This window comes from Archocentrus centrarchus, chromosome 16 (assembly GCF_007364275.1).
Source record: "Archocentrus centrarchus isolate MPI-CPG fArcCen1 chromosome 16, fArcCen1, whole genome shotgun sequence".
Taxonomy (NCBI): Eukaryota; Metazoa; Chordata; class Actinopteri; order Cichliformes; family Cichlidae; genus Archocentrus; species Archocentrus centrarchus.
In genome coordinates this window covers 19,546,286-19,558,400 of record NC_044361.1, presented here as the reverse complement: position 1 = coordinate 19,558,400, position 12,115 = coordinate 19,546,286, and the positions used below count along the sequence as shown (strand labels likewise).

The 12,115-nt window shown below is 42.4% G+C and overlaps 1 protein-coding gene across 2 annotated transcripts; it reads left to right on the top strand.

Moving 5' to 3' along the window:
* The first annotated feature begins 284 nt into the window (after nt 1–284).
* Nucleotides 285–10,741, top strand: LOC115793863 (glucocorticoid modulatory element-binding protein 1-like). 2 transcript variants are annotated; one of them, XM_030749019.1, is made up of 9 exons: nt 285–369; nt 1,502–1,645; nt 2,496–2,554; nt 4,566–4,687; nt 4,837–4,940; nt 5,418–5,602; nt 9,359–9,496; nt 9,749–9,865; nt 9,950–10,741. In XM_030749019.1, the coding sequence occupies exons 2-9, from the start codon at nt 1,521–1,523 to the stop codon at nt 10,492–10,494; spliced, it is 1,395 nt and encodes a 464-aa protein (XP_030604879.1). In that variant the 5' UTR covers nt 285–369; nt 1,502–1,520; the 3' UTR covers nt 10,495–10,741. The 2 variants fall into 2 exon arrangements, with proteins under 2 accessions (XP_030604879.1, XP_030604880.1); XM_030749020.1 differs by lacking the exon at nt 285–369 and adding an exon at nt 635–694.
* The last annotated feature ends 1,374 nt before the right edge of the window (nt 10,742–12,115 follow it).

Here is a 12,115-nt window from a genome sequence, read left to right as displayed (position 1 = left end):
CATAAAGCCACACTTAGAAACAAAACCCAGCCCGGTGAGCCAAAAGCCTATCACGATGGATTTATTTATAATAACAATAATCAATATTATTCTAATAATTTCTGCGGATTTGCACTGGATTGGAAACTTGTTCTGAGGCTGGAAACCTTTCAGGCTCTGCACAGCCGTGGAGGCGCTCAATCCAAACCACATAAGAGCAATCTGACCGATTTACACATCGCGTGCGAGCCAAACGCTTCTCGTGACAGCGGGACAGATGCTTCTCAGGCAAATGCTGCCTTCCCCGCAGGAAGTCCAACGAAGCAGCACGGCGCATGCTCTTGTACCTCTCTGACAACCGGAGGATGAATTATCCCCTGCTGTAAAACGGTGAGTAAAACTACGACAATATCTACACACAATAGCAGGTAGGGTGTTTGGGAGTTTTGGTGTGGACCCGGTGTTTTTGTTTTGTTTTGTGCACCTTTTATGGAACGGGAGCGCGCGCCCCGTCGGGATGTGCGTGCCTCCGCACCGAGCAGACGTCAGTTTGAGTGGGTGCAGGAGTGTGAGGAAAGCACGCAACTGTTCGTGCTGTATGAGTTGGTGATCCACACTGTATTAAGGCTACTTAATACTGCATTGTTATCTGCTCTTCACTGCATGACAGGCCTGCCAGCTTTGTGTCTCTGCCGTGGAATAACCCAGACAGTTTGTAAATGAATTTCTCCTCCATGTATCTCTGTGCTTTCGATACGGATCTGTTGTCATCGCCTATTTGCGTTGGACTGAAGTCATACTATAGAGAGAGCCAGACTAGAATGATTGCAAAGGCAGTTTATTATTAATTGGTAGCTTTTTCCCCATTTCCCTATTCACATTTGACCACTCCATAATGTGAATATGTGCGTTATATTTGCTAAATTTAAAGAATATTCTGAAGTTATTTTATAGTCATAATTTGAGCATACATATACATGGCATCGGTCCTTGCACACTGATATAAGCTGGAGTTTGCTTTATTTCAGTTGGTAACAATTCTCCAACAAATTGTATTTGTTCAACAGGGTTTCTTTTTTAATTGTATGATCTTTGTGCCAAAACTAGTGACCTATGTGAAACGATTTTGTTGACTGATCTAATTTGAGATTATTCCTTTAACTGACTACATTAAATAGATGAATAGGACATTTGTATCCACTGATCATACTCTCTTGTTAAATTTTTTTTTTTTAAATTCAGCCCTCATAAGCAGTGCTTTAGTTAAAGCTGTAAGCATTTGTCCCAGTATCAAGGATGTTCTTGTGTATTCTCAGCAGCAGTGTAGTAAACAAGGCCTGGCAATATGAGGATTATGTCATTTTAAGCCTTGTATGAACTCATTTCTATGACAGTTGCATGCAAGAAAAGGCTGTTAGGGGTGGGCGTGTAGGACTCCCTGATTTGCATGTGCATTAAAGTGCTCAAATGCGTGCTCGTGTCTCATGGGAACGTTGACATGCCTGCCCTTTTGTGTTTGCAGCTCTGAGGAGAGAGGGGTGATGGCGGGTGCTGAGGTCTCCGTGTCTTCAGAGGAGCTCTTGACTGTCAGGGATGAGGAGGGGGAGTACAGTGGCAGTGACCAGAAGTCTCAAGTCATCCTGCACCTGCAGCCCATCCTGCATGGGTAATGTGGCTCTTATTAATATAAGGGCCACAGAGATGTTTTGCATTTGTATGTAGTAGAGCATAGTGCAGTCTTTGTGTTAAGCAAATTGAATGCAGACTTAATTCAAAGAGCACAAAATCAAGCAGTGTGTGTAGTAATTGTTTAAAACAGCTACACATATGGTGACCAGATCCCAACAAAGTAAATGTGGGACAAACACAGTGTTTATGTGGGACAAAGAGGGACACATTAACAATACTGAGAGGTCATTATATTATATTTGATGCAACCTTCTTTCTTGCTAAGTTGTCTTTATATACTCCATATCCATACTCCATTGAGCCATATCTAACAATTTTAGCAATTTTGACACACGCATACTATGTTACTTCACACCATATTTTGTCCTGTGCAAAAATAAAAAAAATAATTCTAGCAAAAAATAAACAAAAAAAGAAGACACCCCCCCCCCTCCCCTCTATTTCTCAGTATACAGTGCTTCATAATTATTGTTCCATCACATTCAGCAAAATCTGCAAAGCTTGTGATCTTTTTGGAAACTTGTAACTTTCAGCGATGGGCGCAGCATTAGACAGGCTAACCTTCATTTGGCTATACATAAATAAAAAGCCTTCTCTTCACATGCACTGGGTTAAAGGCAGAATTTAGAAAAGTGCATGTCCTGTAGAACCAGTCAAAATGTGGGACAGGGGGACAAGGAATAAAAATGCTGTGCAGCCTCACTTAAAGAAGGACATCTGGTCACACTTGGTATACATGTAGTTAGCTTATTCACATTTTAAGCAATATCTAAGGCTCACATACATTAATAATTATTTTTTATCTGTGAATCTGTCACCCTCTGCAGGGTAAATGATGACATTGCTGAGACTGGCACTACTGTCTTGGCCATAGAGACGCACCGTGGTGAGTGGCAATTCAACTAATTGCTGAATTTATGTATTACTCACTATAAAAATTTACTTTTTGATCACATTGGTCTAGCGAGAATGTCTGCAAACTCAAAAAACCAATTGGACAAATTTGATTATCTCTGGTCCCCGCTGATCAGTTCCATCATTTGGTGGGGGTGATTGGCTGTAGTCTCGTCTCTTCTGGGGCCTGGTGGGTGGCTGGGGGCGGGCCAGGGGGCCCAGGTGTCTGATGGGTCCCGGACTGGAGGACTGTGGCTACCGTTTTGAGGTATCCTGGCCCTTCCCCTCCTCCTACTCAATCAACAACACAACACACACGTAGGGTCTGACTCTGCTCACTGCATTGCATGATGTCCCACCCCACCCCCTTTTTTTTTTTTTCCTTTTTTTTTCTAATTACACTGTACAGCTCACAACACATCATAGTACACATAGGGCCTTGGGGGGCAGGTGTATCACACCGTGGCTAGTGGGTGGAGTTGCTGAAGTGGCTCCACTTATTTGTTCGTTGCTGCCTGCTCCTCAATTTTATCTACATCTTAGACATTGAGGGCCTTGGGGGGATGGTGTGGATGGGCGCTGTTGTCCAGTGCGCATGTTACATCTGTCCCCCCAATTTTAATAGCACTGTAGCTTTCACACAGTCATACACATTTCTCCCAATACATGCACCCACATACACCTAACATATCACCCCAACCATTTTGAGTGGGAGGAGGGGGTGGGCGGATCTTCCCACACCCAGGTTTCATGCACCCTGCCGGGGGTAGGGACTGGCTAGCAGTTCGGGGCTGGGTTGGCTGCTTCTCTGGGGCGCCACTGGCTCGGTGCTGGTGCCTGCTTGCCCACACTGAATGTCCATGTATGGTCCGTGTATGTGAGCATGGGTGTGTGACTGGCATGTATGTGTGTGTATGAATATATGACATGTGCGTGCGTGTGGATAGCTGGTCCTGGGTGTGTGGCTTGTTGAGCCTTTGCCCCTGTGGGACACGGTCGCGGAGGGCAGGAGTCATCCCTGCCTACCGCTCCCCGCTGCTCCCCACGGATTGTCACTGCCGCCCCTGGGATGTGGGTGCCTGCAGGTCCTGGGGTGCATGGCCGGATGTCTTGGCGTGGCTTATGGCCCGCTCCCTTGGCGGCTGTGGCCTGGGGGTGGCTCGGGCCTCTTTGGCGTCGGTGGGGGGGGGGGGGGGGGTTCTGTTGGGTGTCGGGCGACTCTCTGGGCTCTTGCCCATTGACCGTGGGGGCGTGCGCGCAGTTGCCGTTGGGATGTGTGGTCTCAGGTCTTCTGTGCTCCTGGTGGGCCGTGGATGACCCGGGTCCCCTGGGTCTTTCTCTGCCTGCCTCTGGATCCCGTGGGAGGGTGGTTGCAGCTTCTTGCCCTCATTATTGAGTACATTTCATGACAGAGGAACGCATATACATTACTACAAACTACAGCAAGACTGTATGTGTGTGTGTATATGCATATATATATATGTGAAGGTGTGTGTATGTGTAGCTTTTAATCCCCCCCCCCCCCCTTTTTTTTTTCTTTTTTTCCCTTTTTCTTTTTTCCTTTTTGCTTTCCATCTCTCTCTTCTTCTTTCCCTACCTGTCAGATCTGGCAAGAATAAATAAATACAATTAACAAGAATAGCCTATAGAAAATAATTATAGAGCACGTCTTGTAAAAGCAAATATGTTTGGTACAATAATGCCTTCGGATTATCATTCCGATTGCGAAAACTGCCAGACATGACAGGTAAAAAAAAAAACAAAAAAAACCTAATTGCTGAATTGAACCTTTCCCACACAAAGATCAACATATAAAACATCATCTTATTCAATGTTACTGATTCTTTAAATGCAATAATACGTCTCTCAAGCTTCACTGTGTTTCACCAGATATGAATGGAGAGTATTGATAAACCTCCTGGGGTGATTCTGATTTGTTTTGAATGCACATTATAATGTTGCTACATCCAGTCATGGCGATGTTTTTGTTCTGTAATGTTTAGATGACAGTGAAAGAGATGGAGATGAGATTGAGTATGGCTACCCCATCACTTGTGGGGACAGCAGGGCGGTGCTGCTATTTAAGAAGTTTGTGTGCCCGGGAATCAATGTCAGATGTGTCAAAGTAAGTTAATGTTTAGTGTGATCATTTAATTATTAGCTTATTAATACTGCATAATAAACTTTTTGAAACCATTCTACACCAAGACATTTGGTCCCTTATGTCTTATTAGTTTCTCATAAACATAAATTGTGTTGTCCTCTTTTTTACAGTTCAACGACCAGCTCATCAGTCCTAAGCAGTTCGTGCATCTGGCAGGGAAAGCCACTCTAAAGGACTGGAAAAGGGCCATCAGGCTGGGAGGAGTAATGCTCAGGTAGACTCATTAAACATTAAAGAAGCATTTTTGTCTGCTTTTGTCTTGCACTCAGACTGTAAAACACCTCAGTTTACAGCAGTGAACAGCAAGCTTCTCAATCATATAATTTGCAACCGTGTGGAGTCTGTAGGGTTTTGCTGCTGCATTCCAGAGGTAGACCGTAAGTGGCATTATCATGATAGCAGGGTCAAATAGCATGCATGCAAGCTGCCGAGAAACACTTCTCACCTCTGTCATGTTTGCACTTGTTGTTGGTGTCACTGTGAGACGGTGTACAAAACTCAGTAGGCCCTGTCTGTTCCTTTCATCTTTATTCCTCCAGAGGCCAGATCAAGGCGCTCTGTGTCAGGCACACCACCGGGAGGCTATCTGGAATGTTCAGCAAATTCAGTCCTAACATCCTTCCGTAGCTGAGTCGCATAAATATTTTCTTGGATACTTTGCATTGTTCCTTTAACCTGCCTCTCCCCGTAGGAAAATGATGGACTCCGGCCAGATAGATTTCTACCAGCATGACACCCTGTGCAGCAACACCTGCCACAGCACTAAATTTGATGTGCTGATCAACAGAACGCGGCTTCCTCCTGGGAACTCGGTGCAGCCGAGCCTGTCGTGTCTGGCTCTTGACCCTGTTGGAGGGCAGGTGTCTCCTGTGACAGGTAGATTTCAGTTGGCATTCAGTTTGCTGGTTTTTTTTTTTCCTCCCACATATGTTTGGGCTGCTGCAATGTCACTCAGAAAACACAGCCTAAACACTTTGGAAGCCACTTGAATGTCTTTCATTTGCAGTAATGAAACACAACATTTTTTTAAGCTCGACATTAAAACATCAGCGATTAAAAGTTTGCTTTTAATGTTGCCCTCACCACCGCACAGAAGAAAATCAAATCTAGAGAGCAGTGGGAGAATTGTATTTTTTTCACTGGAAATTCCTGTTTTGTTCCCATTTCAGAAGATGTACATAAAGCAGCAGAGGTGGAGGAGAGTTTGCAGGATAAGATTAGTGCAGCAGCAGAGTGGAGCAACGGTCCACGGCGGCTTGTAAACCCTATAACAGCCAACGGACATGCTACCAATAGAAAGATGGCTGACATACCTGGTAATTATAAGAACGCAGATAAACCCTGGGGTGTTGTTGAGTTGATTGATAAACTGTATAAGGCAGCTACATCCCAAGCCCCCCTTTTTACTTCACCTTTTTCAGTATGTTATACAGACAATTAACTGTTCAGTGGCAAAGTCTGTGCACAATCAGTCACTGTTGTGGAACCGGGAAAGCAGATGGCATCTGCTTTCACAATATCCTTCCTACACAGCAGTAAACTGCTCACCTCCACTGCTCCAATGTGGCTGTTTAGAGAGACACCACTTGGATATATGCTCTGTTTAGAAGTCATTCAGCGGTTTACTGAAGTTTTGTGCACGGCACATGGGGCATGCCCAAGTCACGTGTTCAACTGCCAAATTAAAAGTTGCCAAATCAAGTTATATGTTAAAAAATGTCATATACACTTTGGAATCCTGAAGGTTTCATTTACTCCTGGCATTAAGTGAGATTAAAAGTTTCAACGTTATCATTGGAGGCACAACTTCAGCCCACTGACCTTCAGTCCTCAAGAGGTTGTATGTTTGTGAGCCCTGAAACCTGCTGTGAAGGGTTTAAATGAGTCATCCTCCAGTCTGTCAGTCCCTTGTGTCAAACCTCTTGCAGCAGCAATTGTTTGACCCCCCCCCGATACACCAAACCAGTGAACCATTGGATCTGCAGTTCTGCCATTCCTGCAGACCGTCCTTACAAAGTTGCTGACCACAGGTAGAGAGTCATGTCCCACCTGACATTTCTAAAAGCTATTCTAACCAAAACTTTGATTTGAGAGTGTTTTAAAGTGACCTTATTTGGTACGGTTCCAAGTGGACTACAGCAGATAAAACTAGCACAGACATACACGAAAATTGGCGTGTACAGTACGATGCAAAAGTTTCAAGCCACCGCTCATTTCTTTATATTTTGCTAAGAAAATGGGAAATAGGGGCAGCATGGTGGTGTAGTGGTTAGCACTGTTGCCTCACAGCTGAAAAAAAAAGGATAAATGGAAAAAAATGGATGGATGGATGAAATGGGAAATAGGTGCAGCGACTTATAGAACCATGCAGACATAAATGTAAATACAGTATGCAAGACAAAAACAGCGTTTGTGCAATTTTAATAAGCTTGAATATTAATATTAGGCGGGACCACCTTTATACTTTAGCACAGCCTGAACTCTCTTAGGCTGCTTTCTTGTCATTTCTTTAAGTAGTCTACAAGAATAGTTCTCCAGGCTTATTGAAGGACATTCAAAGCTCTTCTTTGGATGTTGGCTTCCTTTTGTTCTGTTCTCTGTGAAGATGATCCCACATTGCTTCAACAATGTTGAGGTCCAGGCCCTGGGGAGGCAACACTATGACTGATGGTGTTTCATGGTGTGTTTTTTCTGTCCAGGTATGCTTTTACTGCATTGGCAGTATGTTTGGGATCACTGTCACACTGAAAAATGAAGTTGTTGCCAATCAGAGGCTGATGGTATAAACTGTGTTTTTAATTCCATCAATTTTGAATAGCTCTCCAACACCACTGGCTGATATGCAGCCCCAAACTATGACAGAGCCTCCACAGTGTTTTACAGATGGCTGCAGACACTCACTGTTGTACCTCTCTCCTGAGCTCCTCCTTACATATTGATGATGATTTGAACCAAAAATTTTAAATTTAGATTCATCACTCCATTAGACTGTTGGTCCTGCTATTCAGTCCAGTTCTTGTGTAATGTGGCATATATCAGCCTTTTCTCCCTGTTTCAACTTCATTAAAAATAGCTTCTTGACATCTACCCTTCCACTGAGAACATTTCTGATGAGGCTTCAGTGAACAGTAGATGGATCAACTGAAGGTCCAGATCCTGTGTCAGGTCTTTGTTGGATTTTTTTTTTTCTATTTCTTAAGATCGTGACTTTTGGATACTGTTCTTCAGCTGGATATAGTTTCTTAAGCCTACCACTTTTTCTTTTGTCCTTAAATTTTTAAGGACACTGCTTTTTAAGGACAAAGTGATTCTCAAAAAGCTGTTTTTTGGAGAATCACTTTGGTGTGAAAATATTATTTTATGCCTGTCAAACTGTGCTATCTCTGACATCTTTCATTGATTTAACTGAAGAAATGGGAACAACACAGGCTGCTAGTAACAACGTGCCTAAAGACACAATTTAAAATAGGTTCTTTGTTAAACTGTGTAGACACAACACTGGTTCATCCTTTGAGTTAGGTGTCTTTTTTATGCTTGAATGATCCGTAGGTTATTAAGTGGCTTAACAAACCAAAATACATTCCTCTGAAAATGGTCAGATACAGAGACTGCACTAAAGTGAGTCAACAAGCAGCCAATGTCCAAAGAAATCCTTCAGAAAGTCTGGCTTTCAAAGAAACATGGGGTGGCTCAAGACTTCTGCAAAGAGCTCTTTGTGCCTATTTTACAAAATAAAATGTTGTGTGGTAATTTACAAATTGCTTTAACAGAAATAAGGTTTGATATTGATATCTGAATTTTTTTACTCCCTAAAAATTGGTGTTGGCATTGGCTCCAGTGGAGCATTGGCTATCAGGCTGGGTTCAAAGTAAAATAGCCTGGAGTAGTTTTGTGAAAGGCAAATTGAAATGTGTCAGAGCACATGGAGTGCTGCTTGTCATAGGGCTTAAAACATATAGCCAATTCTTGGCTTATACCTCTACTCCTCCATCCGCTGCTGAAGAAAATGTGCTGCTTCTCTGTAATGTACATTCACAACATGGAGGAATAAATGAATTTAACTTCAGAGGGCTGTAAATGCTCTTTGGAATATCTTCACTAGACATTTTATCTCAACAGATTTTAAGCAAACATGAATTTGCATGCATTTTCTATCAAGTATCTTTGACATTTTACCACTCTTATACACTCAGCTTGTTTTTTGCACAGTTTTGCACACATTTCAAGCAATTCTTCATTCACTCTCAAATTTGCCTTTCCCTCCTTTCTCTCCTCTTAGAGCACCTCTTTTCTGACCCATTTTTATACTCTTTTGTCATTCCCTCTGTCACACATTTGACATCCTCTCTCCAATTGCTGCATCACTCCCATTTCCTTTATCTCTATATATATTTGTTCCCAGTGTTTTTCCAACCTTGACATATTCTTTTTCTGCTTTATTTCATTCCTCTTTCAAAGCTATGACTCTCTCCAAATTTCACCTCCAACCCTTTTTTTCCTCGCTACCTGTCACCACAGCACACATAGCAATTTATACTTTTAAACAAAGTAATAAAAAGAAAGGACAAACACACATTTGCACGGAGCTCTCGAGATACCATTGTAATGTCCTACATAACTGATCTTTTGTAGACGGAGTGTTGAGTCTGTGGAAGGGTGTGGCAGACTGTGGGATGATGGGGGAGGTCCTATCCAATCTCCAGACTGAATTGTTCAGCACTTGTAAGAGGGTGGAGCTTCACAGTGAGAATGGCAACCTGCAGGAGACAGGTACGTGCCCGCAGTGGGACCTGTCTAACCAGTGGTCTGTGAACAGATTTTGTGTTGATGTCAATAAAACGTCAGTTGAGTCAAAACATTTTGACTCAACTGTTTTTGAAACTCAGGTTTCAAAAAGATTTTCAATAACGGTCCCGCCAACTGAATCTCTGAAAATTCATTGACATTGATTTTGGAAAAGAGCTGACTTTATTCTGGACAAATCATTCAAGCCTTGCAGCTGACTGTTGATTCTTTTGTTAGATGTCATGCTGCTTAATTCCTTGTGTGAGATGTTTGGGCTTTTGGACTCAGTGAAACAAGCCATGGACCTGAGGCACAGCCAGACTGAAAAGAAAAAAACCCAGAACAGTATTTATGGTGAGAAAGCAGTTAAAAGCATCACACGGCACACGCAGTGATACCCCAGTGAAGTGAATTAACCAATATTTTCTTCTCGTGTAGAGTTTGATGAGCTCTCGGAGGACGAGAGGAAGCAGAGTTGTGATAAAAGGATATCTCGCAAAGCCTCGTCCTTAAAACACCTTCGAACTCAGCGTAAAAGCCAGACAAGCAGCCATTTCCAGAACTTGCTGTCCTCTGTCAAAACAGCCACGGTGATCCAACCTCATTCTGTCACAGGTTTATGTGCTGCATCTTGCACTCATCTCGCAATAAACCCTCAGCTCTTTGCTCATTTCTCTGCCTTCACCGGCCAGCGTCACCATGCTGGATCTAGCAGGACAGACAGGGATGTCAAAAGTGGCACGCTGGAGGGGGAGCAAGAGATCAGTGAGGCAGACAACCAGGAGAAGTTTCACCGGCCCGGACAGGAGGGCAACAAGAGAAAGGACACCTCAGGGATCCACAAAGAACCTGGACAAAGGAGTGTAAAGTTTTGGGGAGACTCTCGTGTTAGAAGTGAGGGGAACGAGGCGACAGAAGGCTTGCGTGACATTGAAAAGATGATTATGGGGAGAAAGGCATCAAAGAAACATAAAAGTAAGTGAGCCAGACGACCCCAGAGGGATTCTGTGGGACTAATTGAGGGAATGTGCCGGGAAGTAAAAGAAGACAGAGAGCGTGGAAACAATTAAAAATAATATGACTTTGTCAAACTCTACTTTTTCTATTGTGATCTTATGCAGTATAGACAGTGGTTAATGAAATTGTGTCTTCTTGCACTGATGCTTTTAAATGTTTTTAAATGAAAACGTTAGATTTTACTACATCAAATGCAGTAGGACTAAAATGACTAGTTGATTAAGTGACTGATTGCCCCAAAGTAAATGTTCTTTTAGAAATCACTGTTTGAGTCATAATGGACGTGTCATAATATACCCCATTGTGCAATATGAAGATGTCACTCTATGGGATGTCACTCTATGAGATTTTTATATGACACCAGCAGTTAATCGAGAAAATAATTTACACTCCGGGTGATAATGAAAGCATGCTCGTCTGTTTGTATAGCGTTATCACCTGGGTAGTTGTGACAGAACTCAGTATCAGTGTTTCCCGTCCTCTTGCTTAGCAGTCTGCCGTCTTCTGTGACACCCTCTGCCCCTCACCCACTTTGTAAATTAGCTGAACACTTTGTCACAAATTTCAATAGATTTTTTTTGATATTTGTAAAAAAAAAAAAAAAAAAAAAAAAGCAAAAAAAAAAACATATTTTGTGAGCTGTCTTTTGAATTTTATATCATTTATATCATTTATGTTTCTCACTCAGGCTTGTGTTTAGGCCATTATTGACCTAATAATGGCTAGAATCACCTCACATCTATGCACCAGACACATACGGCCTGAAGAATGCATTGCTCCTAATTTCTAATACCTCTACTGTTGCTGTGCTTTTGCCTTACACAGGACACTGTGTACTAACAAAAACTAACAAATGCACAATCTTGCACATGACTGACTATCCCCTTGCAAGTTAAAATTATAAAGGGAAACAATATCATATACACATAGAGGTCCAAAATGACCTTGAATAATAATGAATATATTTTGAATAAAAACCTTATTGTTTGAATTTTTAACAGAAGCAGTGCGTGAGTTTGTGTTCAAGAGCTAACTTCACACAACTCAATTTACTGATTCTTTTTAAGTCGGGGTGTTGATGAAAATTGGAAATCGTTGGTAGTTAACTTACTGACAGTACAGGCAGGAAGCCAATAAATTAAGCCAAGAGGTCTTTTTTTTTTTTAATTCAAAGTTTCCTGTTGGTTTTAATCTCAGCAGCTTCATTCATCTCTTTATTTCTTACAATCAGATTGTTCCAACGTCTTACGTGAACACCTGTTTACCTCATTGACCTTCACATAAGAGAAATGAATGTGTATTTCAACAGCTCATCAGCCTCCAGGGGAGGAGAAACTGCTGCTGTGGGTTTCTCTTATCACCATGTTGGACTTCCAGTCACATAACAATCACTGCTTCTTTTTGACAGCCAGTGGAAATTGTGCTTTGTGATATCACGGCTTCATCTGACCGATCTTCAGAGTTTGAAGCCACAGACAGAGGTGTAGTAGCCTTCTCATGTTTGTTTCCCTGTGTGATTCGCTGTTTGTTTGCTTTTCGAGCGCCGTGCTGCATGCCAAGGCCGTGTGATAGACGGTGATGATTTGC

What these genes read in the sequence shown, in the direction of transcription:
- LOC115793863 (XM_030749019.1), top strand. Translation starts at nt 1,521, where the DNA reads ATGGCGGGTGCTGAGGTCTCCGTGTCTTCAGAGGAGCTCTTGACTGTC. An exon ending in TCAATGTCAGATGTGTCAAA is followed by an intron (nt 4,688 to 4,836) that starts GTAAGTTAATGT and finishes TCTTTTTTACAG; the next exon opens with TTCAACGACCAGCTCATCAG. An exon ending in TGGCAACCTGCAGGAGACAG is followed by an intron (nt 9,497 to 9,748) that starts GTACGTGCCCGC and finishes TTCTTTTGTTAG; the next exon opens with ATGTCATGCTGCTTAATTCC.